General features: G+C 38.4%; 1 protein-coding gene across 1 annotated transcript in view; it reads left to right on the forward strand.

Moving 5' to 3' along the window:
- Nucleotides 1–25,190, forward strand: part of lrp1bb (low density lipoprotein receptor-related protein 1Bb) — a 239,920-nt gene that overhangs the window by 135,764 nt on the left and 78,966 nt on the right. Inside the window, exons 21-32 of the mRNA XM_035675905.1 lie at nt 305–487; nt 3,396–3,596; nt 5,815–6,060; nt 9,183–9,380; nt 10,066–10,270; nt 14,649–14,813; nt 15,148–15,392; nt 19,841–19,972; nt 20,206–20,433; nt 20,814–20,988; nt 21,305–21,399; nt 24,261–24,410. Coding sequence (XP_035531798.1) covers nt 305–487; nt 3,396–3,596; nt 5,815–6,060; nt 9,183–9,380; nt 10,066–10,270; nt 14,649–14,813; nt 15,148–15,392; nt 19,841–19,972; nt 20,206–20,433; nt 20,814–20,988; nt 21,305–21,399; nt 24,261–24,410 — 2,223 coding nt within the window. The remainder of the gene's footprint in view (nt 1–304; nt 488–3,395; nt 3,597–5,814; nt 6,061–9,182; nt 9,381–10,065; nt 10,271–14,648; nt 14,814–15,147; nt 15,393–19,840; nt 19,973–20,205; nt 20,434–20,813; nt 20,989–21,304; nt 21,400–24,260; nt 24,411–25,190) is intronic.

A 25,190-nucleotide genomic window follows, 5' to 3' on the forward strand; every position in this document is an offset into this window, starting at 1 on the left:
ACATACAACATAATGGTGTAGTGGTACCAGTTTATTTTATTTGTGATCCACCCCTGGTGGAGAAAGATATAGTGACCAGAGTCATTAAACAAGACAGAAACATCTTAGAGATGTAAACCTTAAATGCTGGACGTGAAATAACTTCTACAGTCTGACTTGTTATTGCTGCCAAGTGCCCTTCTTGCAAAGATAAATATGTGTAAACAGTAAAAGATGTCTTGTAAAATAATACTTCAATACTGTTGTGCCTTTGCCCATGACTGTGTGCTGTAGATCAGTAATTGTTGAATTACTTTTGTTTCAGTGCTGCCATCTGTGATCGAGTGCAGTGGAGAGGAATTCCACTGTGTCACAGAGGGGACCTGCATCCCAGAACGCTGGAGATGTGACGGAGACAAGGACTGTGAGGATGGGAGTGACGAGAAAGACTGTGAGGGCACCAAAAGGATGTGCGACCCCAAGGCCAAATTTACCTGCAAAGATACAGGTAGTGAATACAGTACACTACACTACTGAGGTCAGAAGTGAAAGGTACTTTGACAACAGATATTTGTATGTAAAACAAGGTGCTAATTATGTGACTCTGAAATATCTTCAAGAAGTTTTAGATACAGTCTAAATACAGTAAAGTGAATTCAGCTCGCATTTGACTTCACTAAGTAAATCTTGCATCATTCACTTCTGTTTTAGGACCATGGCTGCCTGGCTAAACAAATTTGAGCATGAACGACAATAACACACAGCAACAGAGAAAGAGAGAGTCAAATCAGCTAACTTTATATATAGTGTTATGAAATGTGAAATTATGTGAAGACGTATAGAATCAAAAACAATTTTCTTTATTTTGTTCATCAAAGAAAGCCATCAAAAACAATTATGGATTATCTTCTAAATGCAGCATGACGGTCTGGAGCTTAAATCTTTTACTTTCTTAAACATGTCAAAATGGCTGCTGTGAAAAAGGTCTAAAAAAAGGGCATTTTATCTGCTTGGACTTTTCCAGTACTCAATCTAGATAAAAGATCCTTCTCACTCTAGTCTTTTGCTAGGCTCTTAAGAGAGCATGGAAGCATCTCAGTCGTTTCAACATTTTTAATTTTTTTTGCATGTATCAGTTAAATTAAGCTGCCAAATTGCTCTCTTCCCTTTCATAAAGGCGTCACTCTCTGACAGGCTCTAGAGGCTTAACCATTCTCCACTTTGGAGCAGTGCAGTGAAGTTTGCATGTACTTGTTTGACCAAATAGGACAAACCATTTAAATTGCCTGTTTAAACTCCCATGTACCCAAACCCAGCATCCACTCTCTTTCAGCAGCTGAAGCAGAAGGTCAGAGAAACATTCAGTTGCTTTCTGTCTTTAGCGCCACAGCTTTCCACTCATCCCTTGACAGTATTATCAAGAATGGAGGCAATGCTGCGTGCTGAAGGGTTGGTTAGACCACACAATTATTATTCACTCTAATACTGCAGTGTCACACCCCTGTGCACTGTTGCAGTTTGTTCTGTCCTACCCAGAAGAGCAGAGTGCCCTCTCCAACATTATTCAAAAGGGTTTCTGAAAGGGGGCGTCTTAACATTTCTGATGCATTAAAGGGAGAAGGCTGTATTGTCTTTCTTTTTTTAATTTACCAGATGAAACTAAGATATGAGACTCATTGTAAACCTATGCCCAATTTGTATGCTGGGAATATGGATTTTTTTTCCCTTAACATTTCACCTTTGGGAATGGATGCATTTCGACATGAAAGCTAAAAGTCAAACAAAGATACGAATTTTAAATTCGGAGCTTGGCTCAGTGTAACAATACAGCAAGCCACCCACATGCAGATTCGTTAACATGCCAATTTACAAAAAAAATATGGCAAGAAAATGACAAGAAAACTCAAACAAAAAAAAACCTAAACATGTATAATACATAATTTATCCAGCAGCACATTTTGTAGAAATAGACATAGAAATGTTTTGTAGAGTTTATTGATTTGTTCAATTTAAATTCATTAGAAATTTTAAAGAATGAAACTTTAGCAAGATAAAAAAATTAAATAAAATAAAAAATCTTCTGAGTAGAAAATAGAAACATGCGGATGGCAATAAATATTAAAATCTTCATTAATGTAGCAACTTTAATGATGAGCATAGTAAAAAAAAACACAAAAAATCCCAACCACAGCAAGTATAAATTTACTCATTTATTATTTAAAAAAATAAATCTTCAGCCATGCGTAGAGAAGGCACAAACATGAACAAAAAAATGTCCAGCTCTGTATGAAATCCTTCTGTAGATATGCTTTATTTATGTTAATTAAAGATGAAACTTTTAGATGTTGCCTATTTTCTATATTTGGAGAATATATATAAATAATTTTCCTACTTAAAATAAGAAGCAATGGTTACGTTTAATAAACCCACTCAGATAAATAAATCATGTTTTCATGTCTGTCTTCATGCACATCCTGTCCCCTCCTTTGCAGTACATAAACTCAGGTGGAAGTTTCTTTCTTTCTTGTCATTTAATTGCCAGTATCAAGACTAGTTAACTCAGTTATACGTATGATTAACCGCCTTGTCTATGTGCATTACCACAAAGACAGAAAATGGAACATTTATGTACCCCAAGTGTCATCTATATTTTATGCGTGGGGAAGCGTGTACTTTAATAGCACATAAGCTTTCATTTTGATATGTGCAACTGCACTGGCATTATATAAGGCATTTAGGAAATTAAGGATTAAATCAAAAGTGCTGAATGATATACACACAGACACACCTGAACACAAAATCCACGCACACTCAGCCTCCCACGACGGTTTGCACTGATCCAGCACCAAGGATAAACAAGTGGGATTTCAAACCCCTATGATATAGCTTTGATTGAAAAACTATAAATTGGAATATGTTGCGATAAGCTTCACCAGGGAGAATGCAAAAATGATACATCCCAATATTGCTTTCTTCCTCTCCCCCCTCTGTGGTTCCACCTTCCTCTTTCTTACCTGCATACAAAGGGAATTACAAATTACTCTCTAGTGCAGATATCAGCATAGGGAATATTGATCTTGTGTGGATATTTTCATCAAGTCGCACATTTAGCACAGAACTGAGAAAGACTTAGTTGTTGATTGAGGCACCCTGGGAAAAAAGCTTGGCATTTTTGCTATCTAATGTTTATTCAAAAGATATGATTAAGGAACTGAGTAATGAAACATTCATCTACTCCAAAGTTGAAAAATGCCACCACTAAATGTTAAATTTCAGTTAGTTGAGGCAAGCAACTATTTAAAACATCATCCACTTAACCAAATCATACAAATACTTACTACAGTGAGATTACATCAGCTGAACTACCGTGAAACTTGGATCTGTTAAGTGAGATCTCCACATCCCATTCTCTACAGGCAAGTGTATCACAAAGAGCTGGGTGTGTGATGGGGACATTGACTGTGAGGACCGCTCAGATGAAGAGTCCTGTGAGTCGGCTGTCTGTAAGCCACCCAAGTACCCTTGTGCCAACGATACCTCTGTCTGCCTCACACCCGATAAGATCTGCAATGGCAAAGTGGACTGTGCGGACCGCTCGGATGAAGGACCCATCTGTGGTAATGATTGTTTTGTCACTGCATGTCATATTTGCATCTATATATATATGGCCAAAAGTATGTGGATATCGGAACATGACATACATCAACACACAACAGCCGGCACTCTTTTGGGAAGGCTTTCCACAAGATTTTGGAGGTTAGATCCTGATCTGGCTCACAGTTGGCATTCCAGTTCATCACAAATGTGTTTGATAGAGTTGAGGTTAGGGCTTTGTGCAGGCCAGTCATATTTTTCCCCACTAAGCTTTAAAAATCATGTCTTTTGGACCTGGCTTGAGCATTCCATCCAAACATCAATTTTAACATGCTTATCCAGGTCTGAGTCAGGGTGGCAGCAGGCTAAGCAAGGTAGCCCATACAATATGTCCCTCTGTTTTGGCCTTTTTGCCTTTCACAAAGCGTTGCCACAAACTTGGAAGTCTTGGAGGAAGTTGAAGCATTAAAGGTTTTCCTTAATTGGAACAAAGTGGCTTTCCAAACCCCTGACCAAAAGTACACAAGCGTGTGTGGACAGATTATCAAACACTCATCCCTTGGTGGTTTGAAAAATCGCAAAGTTTCTATAGTAGTTTATTTGTGTCAGTTACCATAGATTCCAATTCTGTTACACAGCAGATGTTGCTGTATGTCCCAGTCATTATTTTGGCTAAATATAGTACTGCTGCCTGAACTTCTGACTTCCAATGATGATGATAAACAGAGTGAGATTTTGAGAAGTTTATATGGATTTGTTTGATACTTTAAGCTATAAAAACCTGTCAACATTGGAATCTGTTGTTACAGATGATAATCATGCTGACCATAGCTGCTGTTCTGCAGAAGGAACTTTTTATAGCAATGCTTCAAGCCTACAGGGGGTGCCTGTTTGATACTCAAAAGACATATTTTGGGAGAGGAATAACTTTATATTGTGGGTAAAGAATAACTTTAAAGTGAAGAGACCAACTTTCCAATGCTCCCACTGTGTTTGAGTTTCTTTGATTGTCATTTCTTGCAAGGATAGAAACACTGGAGTTAAGGACATTTGTTTAATAGAAAATAAAACAAAGAACAGTGACAAATGAATAATCCACATTTACATTACAAATGAAAACTGCAGCGCAATCTTGTGTACAACTCTCTAAATATAGCTCTTTATTACTTTTATTTTTGCTATCCATAATTTACCTTTTATTAACATAGAGTTTCAATAAATTGTCAAATTACCTGGCAGAAAATTTTTCATCTAATGTTATATCACAGGATGTTGAAGAACATCCCCCAGTGCCAAATCCCCTCCTTCAGATTGAGCAGCTTAGGAACCGGTATGTGTTGTCTCTGAGACCATAGGGACAGAACATGAGGTAATACTCTGGCTTCCTGATGATGGAAAATGTGGAAGTGTTTGTCCAGCAGCCTTCAGAGGGAAGAAAAATATCTCATGTGATTAGCCTTGGCCATCTAATCTCTTAAAGTGAGCAGTGTAAACATCGAGGTTCATTTTCTAGAGCGTCACTAACCAAGCCTCGCAGGGGCCCTACAGGACCTTTTGAGTGTCTGTCTTATCATAGCTGAAAAGAGGGCTTCTACCTCCTCGTGGACAATTATGTGTTCAGAGGGATGTTGAGGGTCTGATCTGCACCAGCTCAGCAGGACTCACACCCACCATTAACAACTGTGACCACATGCTCCATTTCCCCCCTTGAGAGAGTACAATGCTGTTCTTGCTCACTTTGAAAAGACGGTCTTAATCACTTTAGAAAAAGGGACACCAGTTTTATTTTCATCAATATGCCTTTTGATCTTGCCCTTGTCCAAGAAAAAAACAAGTATAAAAATAAGATAAAAGAGCATGGAGTTAAGCATTTCTTTCTTTGTTTCACTTTTGAAAGGAGCGGTGCATAATGGTCTGTTTCCTGTTCTGTTTTTTGAAGCACTGATGGAAATTAAACCCAGTCACCTTCAGGTGAAATCACAGAGAACCTACTGTATGAAGGCTTTCTCATTATGCAACATTTTTATCTTCATTAGAGTGTGAACACTCTCTTGAAAATATGTTATCCTTGTAACATTATGTTCAAGCATAAAACCTTTTACATTTCGTACAACTATTGGTATTTGGAGTGTCTGTAATATAATCTGTTTTACAGAGCCACCACACACATTGTATTTTTCTTTCACACACTCTTCCAGTGTCTGTACAGTTTCTAAGTTTTTTTGACCTTCTTCACTCCAGATATGTGTCTTGTAGCCAGAGGGGGCTGCAGTCACCAGTGTACCGTGGCACCGGGGAAAGGGGTTGTGTGTTTTTGTCCCCCTGGGCTTCACCTGGACTCCAGCAACAAGACCTGTGAGGTGGTGGACTACTGCAGCCGTCACCTGAAGTGCAGCCAGGTGTGTGAGCAGTACAAGACCACAGTGAAGTGCTCCTGTTATCCAGGATGGATGCTGGACCCTGACGGAGACAGCTGTCATAGCACAGGTAACAGACCCTAGCATTTTTAATGTTTGTTTTAGTGATGCTGTAGGCTGTTGTGATGGTGTGTGCATGTGAGTCTGTCTGCTGTAATATTAAATTTTATCCTAGGGCATACTAGTAACTCTATAATCCTTGATTCCAAATTAGAATCGTTGTTCTTGTTGGTGGTGCCTTTAATTAAAAATATGAGCTTTATGTATTTCTTATTGATGAAAGGTTCACACCACAGAGAAACTGGAAAGGAAAACAATAAAAGTCACACTACAGAATAGGAAGGTTCTTGTGTTAGTGTCTGAGTGCAGGGAAAGTGGAGAATTGGTCTGAAGAATAGTAATAGATGGTGATTTAGGGTACTGTCAGGTCAAATTCAATCAGTTTCAAATCTAAAGAGACATCTGGGCGATGAGTCCTGTCTGTTTCTATCCATACTGATGCTGAGTGAAGGAAGCATGTTTTCCCTTCTCAAACCACTAGAGCTTTGTTACTTAATTCAGCTGTGCAGAAGTTCACCTCAGGCCTAATCCCATTCAAACACAAATGTTTCGCCAGTGTAGTATCACATTATGAATTCAAACTTTCCCCTATTCTGTTAGTGAATAATCTATTTGACAAGGCAGCGCTGTAATCGCTTGAAATACAATAGTTATACACACATGCTGTTGGCTTGTCACATTCAGATTTATGGACCTCGTTTTGATTACTTGCTTCTCTGTTTCACTTCGAGATTGATGGCAGTTGCAGCTCTAATCTTACATTAACACAGGAAGAGAATACACAATTCTCTCTGGAAGCTGATCAGAATTCTACAGCTTCTTCATAAATCAAATTTTGCATACAAACACAAACATTCCAATTTAATCTTGAGAGAGGTGTTATTGGATTCTTTGTGAAGTCCTAAGCGCACATCCACTCCTACTTTTCTTTTGCACATCCCCAGTAATAAAATCTAGCCAGTAGCATTTCAGCTAGTTTGGTTGCAACACTGAAATATATCATTGAAGCAGGGACATTTCAATTGCAAACAGTTCTGTTCCTATAGCATGATTTAGTCTAGAATGCTGTGAAGATAAGGCCTGCAAAAAGCTATTTTAAAAGACTTCATGTGTGTATCTGTGGGTTTTGTGTGTGACCATGTGTGACAAATTCCAGGTTTAAGATGTACAAACATTTCCCAGAAGCAGAAATAATCTTACTGATTGAGCTAAACCTCAGTGGTGGAGGCCAGTAAAGTTCAGTATGCAAGCACTGTTGCCCGCTTTAGAACTTGTCAGTAGATAGAGTGACTTCGTAGAGTGTCTACAAAATTAAATTATCAGTAGAGACTTCTAACAAATGTATTTACTTTTTTTCAGAAATGGAAAAATGTATTGTGTTGATTCCCAAAGCATTTGGCAACAAATTGGTTTGGCTACAACTGATGCATAAACAATTGCACTACATGGTGGTAAAAACCAATGAGATGGTTTGAAAATATGTCCTCTACACAGCGGATCAACAAAGAGAGAGTGGAATTAATATATGGAACTCAATTAAGGCTAACTGTTTCAATTGCCCTGCAGATTTTATATAAATAAACTACTGTAATACATGTCCACCATAGTTCCATGGAATTCAATCAAAATAACTTACAAATACATTGCATGTCAGGGACAGTCATTCAGTATAACCCTGCCTTGGTGATAGGAACATCACTTATTTTGCAACTCTATGAGCTAATGTTGCAACATGTAGAGCTAGCGACAGTTACAGTGTCACATACAAAAGTCAAGAAAATACCTTTTTCATATCAGACATTTTGACTTGGATGTGTGTGACAGTGTAACAGCAAGCAAACATGTACGATACGAGGTCCCTGAAACTAAAGAAGCTAATGGCAATTCAGCCATAATTAATCTATTATTTACCCGTATGCTTTTCCTACTTTGATGAGTCAAACTTTGCAGTTAAATCTGTTAGCTTTGTATAGTTGTATAAGTATAGTAAAGAGAGCCAATAAATGTGTCTACTTTTTTGTTGAGGAAAGGGCTAGTAAACAAGAAGAACAGTTAGCTTGTGCTTGGCTGCCTTTCTGCAACTATTATGTCATCATAGAGTGAGTTAGTTTGCATGTTTTAGCTACAGTATTTAATCAGAATGTAGCTGATAACAGTTGTCGAACTGGCTTGACATTAAAAGTAAAGAGGGAACTGAAAACATTCAGGTTTTAAGTGAAGAATGTGTGAAGGACAATGGTGTTATTTGATAAAATAGCATTAATAATTATGACGTGGCAGCAAGCTTGCAAACTATTTGGCCAGCCTTAGATCTTTGCTAGGTAACAAGATGCCTTTTTAATTTATAATTTATTTACATGGAACACTGTAAAACCAGCATATGCTGACCAAACTAATTGGCACTGTTAAAAAAAATATATAAATATAAATATATATATATATATGTGTGTGTGTGTGTGAATTGAATATATGTGAATGTTCTCTTCATGTTCAGTCTGAGTGCACTCTCAAACATTAGCTGGTACTGTAGGATGCAGAGGAGTGACAGAAGATTTAAGGGGCCTGGAGGCGTGGGGAGAGAGGAGGTCAGATATGATCTGGCCAACAATAAACTATAGCCTAGCCTAACAAGGTATAACCAATGATTTTAAAGGGAAGATTATGTTTTTCTAAAACCAGCTCTGCCTTGAACTGATACAATGAAATAAATACATGTGAATGGTAAAACATGTGCATGTATGTCAGATTGCATTATGGCAGTTTTAATCCATATTTAACAGTGCAATAACAAAATGTATATGCAGAGCATTGAGTTTTAGGAGTTTTCATGGTATACTGTTCATTCTTTTATTATGTTTTTCTACAGGTTTTTAGCATTTGACAATAATATTCCTCAGAAAATGTGCTGGATCTTTAGGTGTAGTGGTCACTGATACATTCCAGTTGCACTCCAGTTAAAGAAGAATTGGGGCTGTCATAGCTCACTAGCCATTGCAACAGCCTTTCTTAAAATGGCCAAAACTGTACATTATGTCACACATTGTTGATGAACAATTGACTCAAAAACATCACTCAGCCAAAGGTGGCATGCCTACAAAACAGTGTTTGTTTCCTGTCTCTCTCCTTGCCTAGATCCTTTTGAGGCTTTCATCATTTTTTCAATCCGGCACGAGATAAGACGAATAGACCTTCATAAACGGGACTACAGTCTGCTGGTGCCAGGGCTGAGGAACACCATTGCACTAGACTTCCACTTTAATCGCAGCCTCCTTTACTGGACAGATGTGGTGGAGGATAAGATCTACAGAGGAAGGCTCTCCGAGACTGGCGGTACGTGCACACACGAGTACACATGTACACAAACATTTGCTATATCTAAAGACTGCTGTGATATATTGGCTAAAGCGAGTCATGTCTTGCTCATCTGTACTCCAGCAGCTATAATGGAAGTCTAAGACACTGTCTGTGATAACGCTCTGTTTTATTGTACTGTCTTTACGCACACTCAGCTCTGATATAGTGAGTTGATATTGTCTTTCCCTGAAAATTTATCTCAGGTTGAAAAGAGTTGAAAAATACTGCGGGACCAGAAGTCCTTCAGTTGTTGTAGTACAGTATCTCCTCCTCCTAAAATGATGAATCAGAAGTTCTCTTTCGCTCTGTATTTTTGTGGGTGGCAGTACATTCACTGGGTTCTCTTGCCTTTATTTCCCTCTGTGGAGTCATAGAAATCACCTCTCTGGTACCTATTCCACCCTTTTGTGAGACACACATGAAAAGGCTCAGCATCTGTAAACAGCTAGATTGTAAATATTCTGGGAAAACCCTTTTATTGTGCTTAATGGAACCCTGTAGAAAGCAATCTTTATATGGAAGAGATTGGAGTTTCCTACCCTGCTTTGAGAATGTTTTCCTCAGCAGTGTAAAGATATACCAACCACCAAACCTGCCCCTCAATTACAATGTATGTCAGTTCTACATAGTCATGCCATTGTTGTTGATCTTGTTGTTTCAGGGGTAACAGGGATTGAGGTGGTCGTGCAGCACGGTCTAGCCACCCCAGAGGGCCTGGCTGTGGACTGGATTACAGGGAAACTGTACTGGATTGACAGCAATCTGGACCAGATTGAGGTTGCCAAGCTCAACGGAGATATGCGCACCACACTGATTGCTGGAGGCATGGAGCATCCACGGGCCATCGCTCTCGACCCAGGGCAGGGGTACGTTATGCACTGACTCCCACATACAGAACCTGCTGGAAGCTGTGCTATCCATCAGGCACTGAGATTACTGGAATAATGTAAAATTACAACCTTCTTGTATTTCTCACTTCCGCATTTGCCTTGATGTATGAAGATGTCTGTTGTGTTAAGGTCCATTATAGCAGCAGATATAGAGTACATCAATAACAGTGCTGTGTGCTCTATTCCAGTAATGACAACTGATGTAGCTAATACCACCCCAACCATTGCTCCTGCTTTATATGTTTTACTACCCTGTCACTTTTGTTGCCTGGTAATGTTTTTCTTTAAAACATTTTCAAGCAAGACCTTCAAATAAAAAGCCCCAAATAAGCTTTGTTTTTATTTTTGCCTCATTCCTCTTGGGGCCAATTTTCACAATCATCGCTGTTTATCCCGCTGAGAGACATGGAAAGAGTGTTTGTAGATTGATCTGTGGCTCTAAAATGGCACCTATTACAGTGCATTGATTACACTTCTGTTTCCTTGGTATGACAAGTGTTATCATAAGCTTTTTAATTTGTTAGATTGTTTGACAAAGTCACGCTGGGGGAAACCAGGTTTGACTCGGTATTAGCCACTGATGCAACACACCTAGAAGGATATGAGATGCTGGTTTGGACAGTTTAACAGTTTAGAACTTTGACACCCACCCTTTAGAAATGAAACAAGAGGGATGCCATAATAGCTTACCTGGTAGAGGTGGTGCCCCATGTACAAAGGCTGTGGGTTTGAGTCTGAACTGTGGCCCTTTTCTGTGTGTCATTCTCTCTCTACCCTATTTACTTTTCTGTCTATCTTCAGCTGTCATAAACATACATAAAAAACAAATGAAACAAGAACATCACAATAGCAACACATGACACAAGGCAACTCACACAGCCAGAGGCCTGGTTCTGATGTTACAGGTACTGTTAAAAGTCCAGTATGTAGGATTTAGTGGCATCTAATGGTGTAGTTGCAGATTGAAACTCCCTTGTGTGACCCTTCCCTTCCAAATGAGAATTTGCAGTGGTTTGCAGAACACACGCTACTGTAGAAACATGGGAGCCAACCTGGGCCAAGTTGTTTTATAATGGCTTCTGGTTATAATAACAACCAATTTTGTTACAAGACTACTTTTCTTGTTATAATGGAATTTTTTTCATCAATCATTTTACGATATGAAACACATTTAATTTTACAAGCATTGCATGTTTGTGTTTGTATGTGCTGTGCATGTGTGTTTGGGAGGTGCTTATTAATGTGTCTGTGTGTGTATTTCACTACTTGTGTTTTTCTTTCTATTTAAACTGTTAATGAGATTTACTGAGCGGTCAAAGGTTTTATAGAGCCTTGTGGGAAGCACATTACAATGGGTCATAATTGTTCAGCATTTTGTCATCATATTTAACTGAAGATAAACATCCATTATACATTAGCTATACCCGCTTATCCTTAGAGGGTCAGGACAGGTCGCTAGTCAATCACAGGTCTGACTATAGAGACAGACAATAATTCACACTACGGGCAATTTAGAGTCACCAATTAACCTAAACTGCATGTCTTTGAACTTTAGGAGGGAACAGGAGCACTCAGACACAGCAAACACACAAAAACAGAGGGAGAACACGCAAACTGCAAACATAATGTTCCCAGCCGGCTCTTATTTGCAATTTAATATTTACTGATGGATTATTAGATGTCTTTTGAGGTAACCAGGTTACTTAGCAGTAATTATTTACTCCCTGTAGAAAGTAATTTGTCATACTACTTGTTACATTACCTTTGCGTTACTCTGCAACATTGCCTGAGATGCACTGTCATGTAATATGAACAGCTTTTAAAACATTTAACAACACATTTAATACACACGTTGTATTTTACATTGTGTTCCACAATATTTTTTACTGTTTCCACATTTTAACTTCCATCACAAGTCATGCTGTGTTAATTTCTGAGGACTTACACAACCAATGTTGTTACTTGCATTATCATTTTCTTTTAAATCTTATTGCATTTCCCCAGAGGTTGATTTCAATTAATGGGCAATAGGTGTACCTTTGCTCATTGTGTCTTCTTGTATTCTTAAATTTGCAACTATGTCCACATACTTATTAAGGGTTTATTTGTAGACTAACAAAAATGAAAAACTCTAAAAGGTTTAGTCTTTTGTCGACTATTGAATATTGTTGTAATACATCATGTAGGTAAGATTTATTGCTGAACAGCAGCTGCTGTAAATCAGAGAAATTAGTTCTGCAAGGCGAGATACTGATTTTAAAAAATTAGGGGGCCCTGATCACTCACCCACCACTGCCGAGACCCAGGTTCACTTCCCAGCAGCTATGCTTCTGTCTTGGCAAGGTGCCCCATCAAACACAACTGTCAATGTTTCAGTGAAAATAGGTGAATAAGCTGGTAAGGATCATGTTCATGTCACTGCACGGTGACTCTACTGGTTGGTCAGTGTGCCTGGGTTGAGAAGGGTAGGATCTGGGTGGAATAGCATGAGCCTTTATGCACCTGAAGGTATAAACGTTATTGTACATTTAACCCTGCACTCAGCCTTGCAAAAGGATGTGATGTCTTGATTTTGACATGTATAGTAGATTAATATTAAGTGGAGTGATCACAAACTGTGAACAGTGTGAAAGAGCGATGCTGTAGTTTGGAGTCTTTGTTTTGTGTCTCACACTGTGTGATGTCTTGTGATAGTTATAGTGTCTTGTCGAACCCACTGATCTTGTTTCAAAAAAGGTTTGAGGACTTTTTTTTATAGTTTTGTAATGATGTCAACAGGTTGTATAACTGTGAACATGCCTTGTTCTATGTAAGGGCAATAATTGAGACTTATTATTTTTGCTTGCTGAAACTGCAGACAATTTAATAACAAATCCACCTAACATGCCCCCAAACTAAGAAACTGGCCCTTATGTTCCTGTTGGTTGCCTGTAAGTGTGGTTTGTTTCCCTGGTCTGCGGGAAAGAGGTTTGACTCGCCTGTAGCTACAGGACTGCATTCTGTATCGTCCCTGTGACATCTTCATGCAAGACTTGTGATTATAGTAGCCCTGGTGGCTGCCCTGCTCCTCTCATCATGTAGGCAGTTAAGGTTTTATTTTATGGTATGGAAAAACACAAACAGTTCACCCTTCTTCTTGGCATAACTAAACATCTCAACAGCTGCTCTCACAATGTCTCCCAGGTGTGATGCATCAGCCCATATGTGACTTAACGTAACGCTGTCTATTCACATTAAGAGAATATATTGCCTGCTTAAAGAAATCACTCAGAGGGTAAACTCTGGTCCATCCAGGCACTTTCCAGTTTGATATATTTGTATGCATATTTTTTAAAGATACAAATTAAATAAATTAGTAGTGTAGTTGCTTTTATCAGATAGTAATGACAAAGAAATCAGCCATTAATTGAAACAAGTAGGTAGGTTCTTTCTCTGCGTGTTTACTGCAGTGCTGGAAATCGTATGCCCTTACTATCTACAGAATGTATACAGTAGTACAAATTATACAAAAGACTGAATACATTTTCTCTGTTGTTGGTGTATTGCTGTTTTTCACATTTTGTACTTATTTTGGATAAATACATCTGAAAACTAGCCAGTGGTTGTATACTGTGGCCAGAATATTTCAGATTAAAGCAAAACCCAGACATTCCTAAAATCAATTTAACACTCTTAAGAAATGAGTAATCTGCTCATGCACTCTCTCCTATAGTACTCTTTCACATTTGGGAGGATGACTACATTTCATGGCTGTACAGAGTAGGATTAATGGGTGCTTTTGGTGCCTAAAGGCGCATTTCCATTCCATGGCAATAATTCTAATCTAATTACTTGAATCCACTCAAAGGAGTGGGTCATTGATCAGGGAAGCCTTATCAAGTGAATAAGGCTATTGATCTGGACAAGGATATTTCTTCCTAACACTGTTTCGTTGTCGTCAGTATGTGATTTAAGCTTGAGCACCCATTTTCTCCTTCGTTCTAGCTGACTTTGTGGACCAAAGACAGGACAGAAGTGATGTTTGCTGGGTTGGAGTAAGACTCTGGACATGGTGTTCATTTTCAGGCCTCATTGAGCTGTGAAAAGAAAGTCATAATAAAACAGATGGCCTCCCATTTCAAGGCCTGTCGCAGATGTTAAGGGTTGCACTGGATCACTGGTGCTGTTCTTGGACAGTCATCATTGCCACTGTCTTTGTTAATGCATACAGTTACAACAGCTCTTAGATGGTTATTATATCTAACAGCCTTTTTTAAAAAAAATTAAAAATGTGCAGTATATTGTTTCTTGTCCTCATAAAAAATAAGCAATCAGTCATCAATACTAACTGTTGCCTTTGGGTTTCTGCTCCAAGGATCCTCTTCTGGACTGACTGGGATGCTACTTTCCCCCGAATTGAGGCTGCATCAATGAGTGGAGGAGGTCGACACATTGTGTTCAAAGATATGGAAATTGGTGCCTGGCCTAATGGACTTACTCTGGATCATTTGGAAAAGAGGATTGTTTGGACAGATGCACGGTATTCCATTCGAGTTTTTATGTTGTGTGCACTAGCATTCACACCTTTTATCACTTTTAATACCGTATATAATGTATGACATTATATACTGCGAAGCATTCACCACTCCCTGAGTAAAATTTTACTTGAAGCTGGCATTAAATAATGGAAGACATGTAATATTTAGAGATCTTACTACAATAGTCATATTTGGTTTTGAGTGGATCTTGAACAATTTAATAGTTCCATCAGTGGACTGGTGGTAACACTTGCCCACTTTACTGTTCCCTTTCAATGCAGTTGAAGTGCAGTTTTAACTTTGATATGTCCCTTTGTGTTGGTCTCTTTTGAACAGCTCGGACGCCATTTTCTCTGCGCTCTATGATGGAAGTGGGGTCATTGAGATCCTCAGAGGCCATGAATACCTGTCCCATCCCTTTGCTGTGTCTCTCTTTGGAGGCAATGTATACTGGACGGACTGGAGGACAAACACTTTAGCGAGAGCCAATAAGTGGACTGGGCAAAATGTAACAGTCATCCAGAAGACGAGTGCTCAACCTTTTGACTTACAGATCTTTCACCCCAGCAGACAGCCACAAGGTGAGGACAGTTTTTCTGGCTTTTCTGTTTGAGGTGAGACACTTACAGAAGAGGCACATTTTACTAGCTGGAAGCAGGACCCTATATAATTTGTCAGTTTTGCTTTCCTAGCAGCAGTGACATTTAACCCCATAAAGGTTATACACAAGATTTAGAACATTAATGTAGCAGCAAACAACGATTTGCCATGTAAATAGTGAAGTAAATGCTTCCTGAGTGAAGACTAACATCACATTCCCTCTCCCTGTGTTGATCCCCAAGCATTGTTTACTTCTCCGGTCCACCCGCTCGTGTATGTTAGTGCACGTGAGTCTCTCCATGTGTATCTGTTGGCTTTCAGGATAGCTGTTTTTCTCTTCTAACTCAGTGAATTAAAGATTTATTTCGACCATTCCAGAGTTGCTGATTGTTGCTGGGATAGTGGAAAGACTAACAAAGATGACTTTTGTAAGTTTAATTTTGTGTCTGGTGAATTTGAATGAAGTGTGTTTTACAATTATCTGTGAGGTTAAATTATTGTTTTTGTGTGCTGGTGAGCAGTAAAAATATACAGGCTGTTTTAAAGGATCTGACTCTATAGGGATTCATAATGTTGTCACACACTTAGAATACCAATTTTAGCCTGTCAGCGGCACAACAACAAGTACTTTTAGTGGACGTACTTTGACCAACACATTCATCCCCAAAGATTAGCCAAAGTTACATGGCAGGCATGTAGCCCATTTTGTGACTATTTTCTCATCTAACTGTGAATTAAGTGTTTGTTTTGACCAAACCAGAATTAGTTATTGTTGCTAGAAGAGTGGAGAGACTAAAATGTACTTTTTCAAGTTTGAAGTGTGTTTTGTGATCTGAGAGACAAAATTTGCTAAAATGCTGGTGCTCTAGTGTGACATCTAGTCTGAAAGTCATACACCATAGAACACCTTTAAGTACTGATGTCAATGCAGGCTTGAGGGGGTAGCTACTTTATTTAGCATGGCATCTAGTTAAAAACTATACATTGTCTAAAAGCGCAATGCTTGGTTTGTGCCTCTGTACATTTAGTCTTTTTTTTTTTAGATTGTAAACTCTTCAATTACGATTGAAAAGAGACCAGGATTATAGCTGCAATTACAAAGAACAGTAACAGTAACCATTTAATTTTGGGCATGTCACTGTCAGCCTTGTGCACAGAAAGGGGATGCTTGTTAATGGGCTTAAAGTGCAAATCCATCATATCGTATCATCTTACACTCTGTAGTTAAAAAAGATAAATCAGTTTGAATTTGACTATAGTGCTCCAGTATTACTGCATATTGACTGAGGATAAATGATCTTTTAAAACAGAATCCATCCACATAATGTGTAAGAATAAAAAAAAACAGCATAATGTAATTAATTTCAGCTTCTGCCTTCATTTGGCCTGTCAATCAATGAGCCATGTGTCTGAACGAAAGAGGTACTCATGCAGAGAATTAGCTAGCTTGAGTTAATGGTACCTCTGAATGTGTTTTTCTCACCATTCAAATCATTGTAATTGGCTTATACCACTATATTAAAGCTTTTTTTCCCTTTTTGAAATAATTTGAATAAAGACAGCTGCAAAATGAGAATCATCATCACATCCACCAAGGAATAATTGTGGCATATCAAATAATCAATTAAATTGGTTATGTGAATAATTTGTTGTGGTGACAGGAAATATATGGAATAGTTCTAAAACTTTATTAATATTGCCAGCAACTTCTTTGAAGTGAATGCCTCTGAATCTGTATCAGTCACAGAGGAATAGGTAATCAATTTTGTGAGAAGCAAGCTGCCAAGATTCTGACCACAAAAGACACAGTGCTGGTATGTTGTCTGACAGAAGGCCTACATATGTAAGCCAATTTTTATTTGATATGCAGATCAGCTTGCAAGATGCATTGCCAAGATTAAATTGATAGCATGAAATCAGTTTTCAGTTGTCTTGACTGTTTTTTGTTTTGTTTTGTTTTAGTAAATAGATTTAAATTGAGTTTTGTTTGATTTGTAAATCAGAACCCCCAAAATGAAAGACTGGATTATGGATCATCATTGGATAGATCATTTTGGTCATGGTTGCCAAGACCACTTGATTGATAGATCAGTTGCTATCACAATTGACTTTTTCAGCATTGCCAAGTTTCTTCTTATCCCCCTCGGCTTTCTTCATACGTAAGCCACCATCCTTGAATGGGCATTATTATGGTCTTAATCGGGTGTGCATCTATTCTGTGTTTCCACTGCTTCTCTAGTGTGTCACAAGTTAATTTGCTTGTTTCCTTCCTGTATTCTGCATTCTCATGACTGCTCATCATAGATAAGTTTAAGCAAAGAGGACTGCTTTCCCAAAGAAGACAGTAAGCGTGCCTAATCCTATTTAAAAAAAGGCTCAACAGGGGGGAGCTGGCTATTATCCACTGTAGCCAGAATGAAGGCCTAGAGATGTGAAGCTCCACTAGAGCCTGAACATCTGGACCACAGAAAAAGAAAGGGAGGGATGGATAAAGAAAGGACCAGTGAACACCAGTATGCAGCTGGGCTTATGAGCTATTCAGCAGGTGCCACAGTGAAACCCTACCAGAGGCATAAACAGCCTGCAAATGCATTATGTGTCACTTGAAAGGCAAGGCTGTGTTTTAACATTAGAATGGGTAACAAGTGTTTGCAAATTAGGAGGCACATTGGCAGTCTCAAGGCTTCTCAGCTACAACAGATAATTGGGAGATGGTAGACAAAGCATCACAAAGAAACCTATGTGTATCCATTGCACCATTATAAGCAGCAAAAAGGTTTTTTTTTGTTTTCAGATCTTTTGACCAATAAGATAAAGTAATCATTTTGATATTGATGCATTCTTGGAACACAGCGGTGTACTTTCAACCATAACACATACTCCAATAGTCAATAATGGCTCTTTCCAACTGCTGGGTTGGTTCCTGTGTATAAATTAGCTGTGTTAAATTACTGTGTTTTTACTACACATATTGGCACTATGGAGTCATAAAAATTATTATTAGTAGTATACATCAATTTTTGTCCTTTTATTTATTCTGTTCCCGTAAATGAATGAAGGAGAAAAAGAGGTGTGGCTAAGGATATTTCAGTTGGATCCTTTTGAAGTCATTATTGTTATTCTCAATGTGTGCAAAGCTATATTAACAATATAATATTTATGCAGACAGGCAGACAAGTTACACTGTAATTACCATGCCAAATATGATAGTCTTTGAAATATATAAGCACAACAAATAAAATATAGGTATCTCGGTGAAAAAAAAGCACTTGCATGCATGTATCATCACTACATATTCACCAAATATGACTTTTGTATTGAGGGACTATTTTAGGGAGTGCCAGCATTTTCATTGCCTTACCATAGCAGTGGGCTCATTTTAAAATGTATTTGTTCCAAATACATCTGACAGTTTAGAGCAAACAAACACCTTGGCTCTGTTGTTGCTGCCTGTCATCCCTCAAGAGCATGATTCAGGTGAATGCAGCGCTGTTCAGATGTCGCACTATTAGCATACTGAGTCAGCTGGGTGCTGTTTCCAGCTCACAGAGAGAGTTGGATTTTTTGCCTTAAATAAGCCACATTTGTGATGCAATGGGTCTCTCCAGGGTGTTGCTGAAGGATCCCAGGAAATGAACTTTGAATGAGCTTGTCTAACATGAATCATCCAGAGTAGATGAGAAATTGATGTGTTTGATGCATGAAATGTGATTTCAGCTTCACGGGAAATAATTGAACTGTGGGTGACTTTCTTTAGTATTGTTGAGTTGATTTATTCTGAATAGGTTATAGTAAGACATTTGTGAAATCTGACTCCTTCAAATGTTTTGCTCCTATATGATGACTGTTTAGTTTGAAGATATTGATATCCGGGTTGTTCTGCTTGTCTAATAGAAACAGGTTAGGGGCTTAAACTGGAAATTCTGCTACCCGTACAGTAATAGGATGACAGATAACGCCACTCTTAATTCCTGAGAAGTGAAAAAAGAGTAAACAATATAATATATCTTCTATATTTTATCATTTATGCCCATGTTTCTTAACTTCTTTAGACCCAATTCAACAAGGGACCAACTTGAAAACGCAAACATGGGCAGAGGATGAGTGAAGATCCATCAAACACAACATAACTTTTCCAAACCCAACATTTCTCTTTGTGTTGAAAAAAAGACCCTCTAAAACAAATTCTTTGGTTTTATACAAAAAGAACAATCTTGTAATTACAGTTGTTTTCAGCAACACTTTTTTGTCAGTTTCAAAGAATGCATTTTCTTTCAGTGGCATAATCAGACATGCCTGGAATGTGATGTTGCGAAGGCTTTTAGTTCCATCCACACCCAGTATTTATCCTGGACTTTCCAGCTTAACTTCTAATACTGACTGTTCTGAAATGTTCCTCCTGTCTTTCTCTTTACTCCCTTCCTATCAGCCTCTAACCCATGTGAAGAAAATGATGGACGTGGTCCCTGCTCACATCTGTGTCTCATCAATTACGACCGCACTGCGTCCTGCACCTGTCCACACCTTATGAAGCTTTCACCCAACAAACAATCCTGTTTTGGTGAGCAAAAAGCAACACCTTCCCATTTTTCATGCTTTCTCCCTATTAGAGTAAAATTATAGGATACTGTGTAAACAACAGGAGAGATGTTTTGTTTCACATGTGAATTCTGGCCCTTCTGATTGACATCAGAATTTACATGAGGCTGTTATTACCACACTCTCACCTGGAGCTGACAAAAAAGGTATGCAAAGGTGCACTTTCTGAAATGATGGATTTCTTATTCATCTCAGCATTGAAAAGGTTCCTTCTATATGTGCGGCGGTCTGAAATCCGAGGTGTGGACATTGACAACCCTTATATGAATGTCATGACGGCATTAACGGTACCAGACATAGATGATGTCACAGTGGTGGACTATGATGCACAGGAGGAGAGGATCTACTGGGCTGACATCAAAACCCAAACCATCAAAAGGGCCTTCATCAATGGCACCCAGCTAGAGACCATCATTTCTGCAGGTGGGTGCATTCCACACATCCATACAAAATGCAAATCAAAAGCTGTGTGTGGTGTGTACCACAGCGTGAGTGTACCTACTCATATTGATTAGCTTGTACACACATACTCTTGTTGCAAGAGCTGAACGCAGTGCTGTATTGACAGTCTCCCCAGAGAGTTTTTTTCTTGGTCATGGAGTAGCACTTATTAATTAATTACTGTAATTGCTGTAATTAATTATTGTTATTTCCTCTCTTTAACATGATGCAAAGTGCTAGACTATTCATACCTTTATTTTGCTTATGTTAGAGTAGTAGTATTATATATATCGGAATTTATTTGCATTATAGTTTTGTAAAATACACAGGCGTGACAGTTTTTTCATTTTTCTGCCTGACAGACATAGTGAACTGCCGCGGTCTGGCTTTGGACTGGCTTTCCAGGAACTTATACTGGCTCAGCTCTGAAAATGACGAGTCGCAAATCAATGTGGCTCGCTTTGATGGGTCCCTGAAGACCTCCATCATCCACGGCATTGATAAGCCAAGGTGCCTTGTAGTGCACCCAGCCAAGGGGTAAGTAGATTAGAGCAGTCTGTGCACTTCATCAGTACCTCACCTTCAATGCATAGTATTAGAAAACATGACTACAGACCTCACCTGTACGAAGAAGGGATCAAAGCCTTGTTGTTGTAAAGAGAACATGTTTAACAAGCTTGAAAGGTGTGTTTAAATCTTTACAAGGTTGTTAGGTAGAACCAAATGCATTGGCTTACATTCAATTTTGATTTAATAACAACATAACATTCATTGACTATGTTGTTAACCCTATGATACTGTATCTTGTGCCTAATTGGACCACTAACTATTCGCCTCACACTTTTCCACACAGAAAAATATATTGGACAGATGGCAACACTATTAACATGGCCAACATGGACGGGAGTAACAGCAAGGTCCTCCACCAGAATCAGAGGGATCCTGTAGGTCAGTATGAGAGCTTTGGATAGCATACTGAGTTAGACCTCCTATTCAGCTGCACCTCAAAAATGACTGAGCCAAGAAGCTAGGGTTTTACTTTTTTATAGATTAAATGACATTTATTTTCAAGTTCTCTGTTCAGTTTACATAAACTCATTTTGTTTCTGCACACTGTAACCACTATAATACATAATATAACAGTATATGATTTGATATGAATATAAACAACCAGATTAAAGCAGGTACATGGTTTACAATAATTCAGTTTGTCCAATAATCCTAGTGCACTTGATTTATCTGATTATCCGTCTGGAAAGATGTGTAGTAGCAAATACCTTAGTACCACAGTACAGGACTGAAAAGTGAGGGGATTTGTCAGTATTGTTTGGTTATGGATTCAATTTATGGTAATTTAATTCAATTAAATTTTCCAGCATCAACAGCTGTGCCACTGCATGCACCACTTTGCATCTATGCTCTCTTCAATCCAAATTCATTTGAAGTAATTCCCCTATTTGAACCTTAATTTGACAAAGATAACCTGATAAAGGTGTTTACATGAAAGTTGTAATAATCTCAGTTTACCCTAATCTGTTTAAAATCAATTTATGTCATGTGCATGCACTGACTTTTACAAACAGAATCCGTAATGGTTGTACCTGTTGACATTTTCCCTGTTTCGACAATGTCAGCAAGAATCACAAAGAACACCCACCTCCTCAGTGGTGATATTATCTCAACAAGCAATATAAAATCACCAGATTCTTAAATCTCCTAAAGGTGTCAGTGTCTAAGAGCAAGAAAGGCATGGAAAGGAAAACAATGCTGAAATTTCTAAACTGGAAAAAAAACATGACACTGAAAATCTTCTTCATTCAATCTTTAAAGTAAAAAAATAAAAATTATTTTGAACCTCTAGAAATTTACTGAGCAGCAGATGTGGATGTCCTCTGCTGTGATGCACTGACAGTACGGGAAGTGATCGATGTGAGATTTTTCTGTTCATGTATCATTGAATTTTGGTAGTCTGAATTTCTACAAATATCCTTATCTTACAATATTTAAGGGGACACAGGGTAAATATGCAGCATCTTAGATTGTAGATATGTAAGACTTTTTTGATAACTTAGTCCTTCTTGCTAATATAATAGGTGTATGCATGAAAATCTGGCCCAGCATGCACAACACTGGTTCCTACTGAGACAATATTCATTATAATTAATTGTAATCATTGATTAGTTAAATCATTGATTAAACACTGCTGCATGACTTTAAACATATACACATTCTTAGGATTAATATTTCTATTGTGGCCCAGGTGGTGGAACAAATCGTCTAGTAATAAGCGGGTTTTTGGTTTGATTCCCAGCTCCTCTAGTCAAGTCAGAGTGTTCTTGGGCAAGAGGCTGAACTCTAAATTAGTCCCAATGGTTGGGCCTTTGGTGTGTGAGTGTTTGTGAATGGTGATCTTGTTGGTGCTTTGCTTTGCATTGTATTGCTCCTGATGAGCTGGTTGGCACCTTGCATGGCAGCCTCTGCCATCAGTGTATGAATGTGTATGAATAGGTGGATGTGACAAGCGTTGTAAAGCGCTTTGAGTGGTTGGAAGACCAGGAAAGTGCTGTATAAATACAAGTAAGTTTTCCATTTACCATTAAGTGAGCAATTGCAGCTTGTTTTAGCAAAAACAATCAGATGGTCTTCATCTCTAGTAGCTGGTGTCACGCAGCTCAAGGTCAAACCCCCCCTTTGTCACATAAACAGCTTCATTGTCTTCATTGTATTTCTTCATTCTCCTCGGCCTGTCAGCAATACAGATAGCAGGGGGTGCCATATTTCACTGGTTTCATTTATGATTATGGGGTAGACCTGGGGACAAGCGTAAATTAATGACGCATTGTGACTGTGAATCTGCCAGACATAAATCCAACACATGGTGGGAAACAGTGAGTTGTCCAGTTCATTCAGTTCCCACCATTCACAGTGGTATTCTTTAGAAAACCTTAACGTTGTCCAGAGAGGAGAAAGCAGTCAGTCACTCTCTAGTTTATTTTTCATGCCACCTGGAGCTCTTACTAAGAGCCAGCTAACACGTAAACAATTTTATTAGCCCTCACTCAACCAAATGCATAGAAGCTGCAGTATGTAAATATTAAGGTAATGCAGTACTGAAATGTGGTGTTGCAAAACAGTTAAAGTATAGTCAGAAGCAAACTTCTTATGCATGTTAGTGCTGCATTAAAGCCTCTAGGTGGAATTTTCATTTTGTGTTGATTCTGGTGGCCCCTGTGGACAGAAGCGGTATAGTGTTTCCACCACATTGAATCTTTGATTTTGAGGGGAATCTGACCAAATCCGACCCCATGGCATGCATAAGAATAACTATATAGCAAAATCTTATTTCTTCTCGCTGATGATCTTGTTTGTTTATGATGGTCATATAAAAGGAACAGGTTTAAATTGAGACTGTTTCATAACCAATTTAAAACTCTTTGTAGTAAATGAAATGTACCCAGGATTTGTTTCTAAATATAGTCCATCTGATGAAACTTAATACATACTACTGGTGGTTGAAGCAGCTACTTTTTCAGGAATAATATTCTTTGTTTATTGTAATGCCTCAAATGCCAGTATTTTTGATCATATATTCTTGTCATGTTAAAAGGTTACATGTTGCATGTCTAATCATTTTTTGTTTACAGCTGGCTTGCTATTTTATGATTTTTTATTACTTATTTAGTATGTCTCTGAGGGTTTTTCTGGCATTAAAAAGCCAGGTTTCAAGCCATGTCAATCTCTGTGTCCTAGCAAATCCTAACACAATGAGTGCTAACATGGTGTCCTCTCTTCACTTGTCTTCCTCTCAGGTCTCTCAATAGACTACACTGCCAACAAGCTGTACTGGATAAGCTCGGCCAATGGCACTATCAACAGGTGCAATCTGGATGGCAGTGGGCTGGAAGTGCTGGAGACTCTAAAGAGGGAGTTAGTCAAAGGCACAGCTCTGGCCGTGATGGGTGAGTGGAGCTTGTCACGAGTGCATCAGATTGCCATTGGGGATTAGTCAGAGAGTGTGGAGGGATTACGTGTTTAACCAGTTAAGTGGCTGCGGAATGGAGCTATGCAGCCAGCCCTTACAACAGTTGTACTTCACTTTGTGTGAAGTAGCAGGGCATTAGATAATTAAAACAAAGTGCAGCAGTGATTGATGATTGATTTTCTCACCTCTTTGGTAATGAAAAGGTAGGAGGATGTTCATTATGTGTTGATTCTTGGTATCAGAGCTGAATCCGATGTGTCACACCATCCATCAACTCAGAGGTTCATTTAGAAATCTCCTGAAAATCTAAGTCAACATGTTGGGAAAAATAACCGTACCTTTAGCTCACATTACAACAATGTCGGCTCTTTCCTTTTTTAACATTTCCCTTTTTTCTTTCATACATGCAGGATTCCAATTAGCACCAGATGTACCTGTTAACCAAAACACATTCTAGTTCTGCCATTGCAAAATCAACCTTAATTATTGGTGTAATAACTGAACAGGGATTTGGCTGTACCTGTATACTTCCAATAGGTAACAAATAAAATTAACTTTATCTCTCTTTATATATATTTTTTGCAAAACATATGAAAATTTGAATTTTAAATTGTCTCACTTCCACACTGCTGCAATCTTAACAATTGGGAAGCTTCCCAATGTGAATGCATTTTTCTTGCCAAGATTGTTAATGAGAATGAAGCAAACATACTGAACAGAGAGTTGTTGGTTATGTGGTTGTGTGTGTTTGTGTGTG

Source organism: Morone saxatilis, unplaced genomic scaffold, assembly GCF_004916995.1.
Source record: "Morone saxatilis isolate NCDOM2014 unplaced genomic scaffold, NCSU_SB_2.0 Contig5, whole genome shotgun sequence".
Lineage (NCBI taxonomy): Eukaryota > Metazoa > Chordata > Actinopteri > Moronidae > Morone > Morone saxatilis.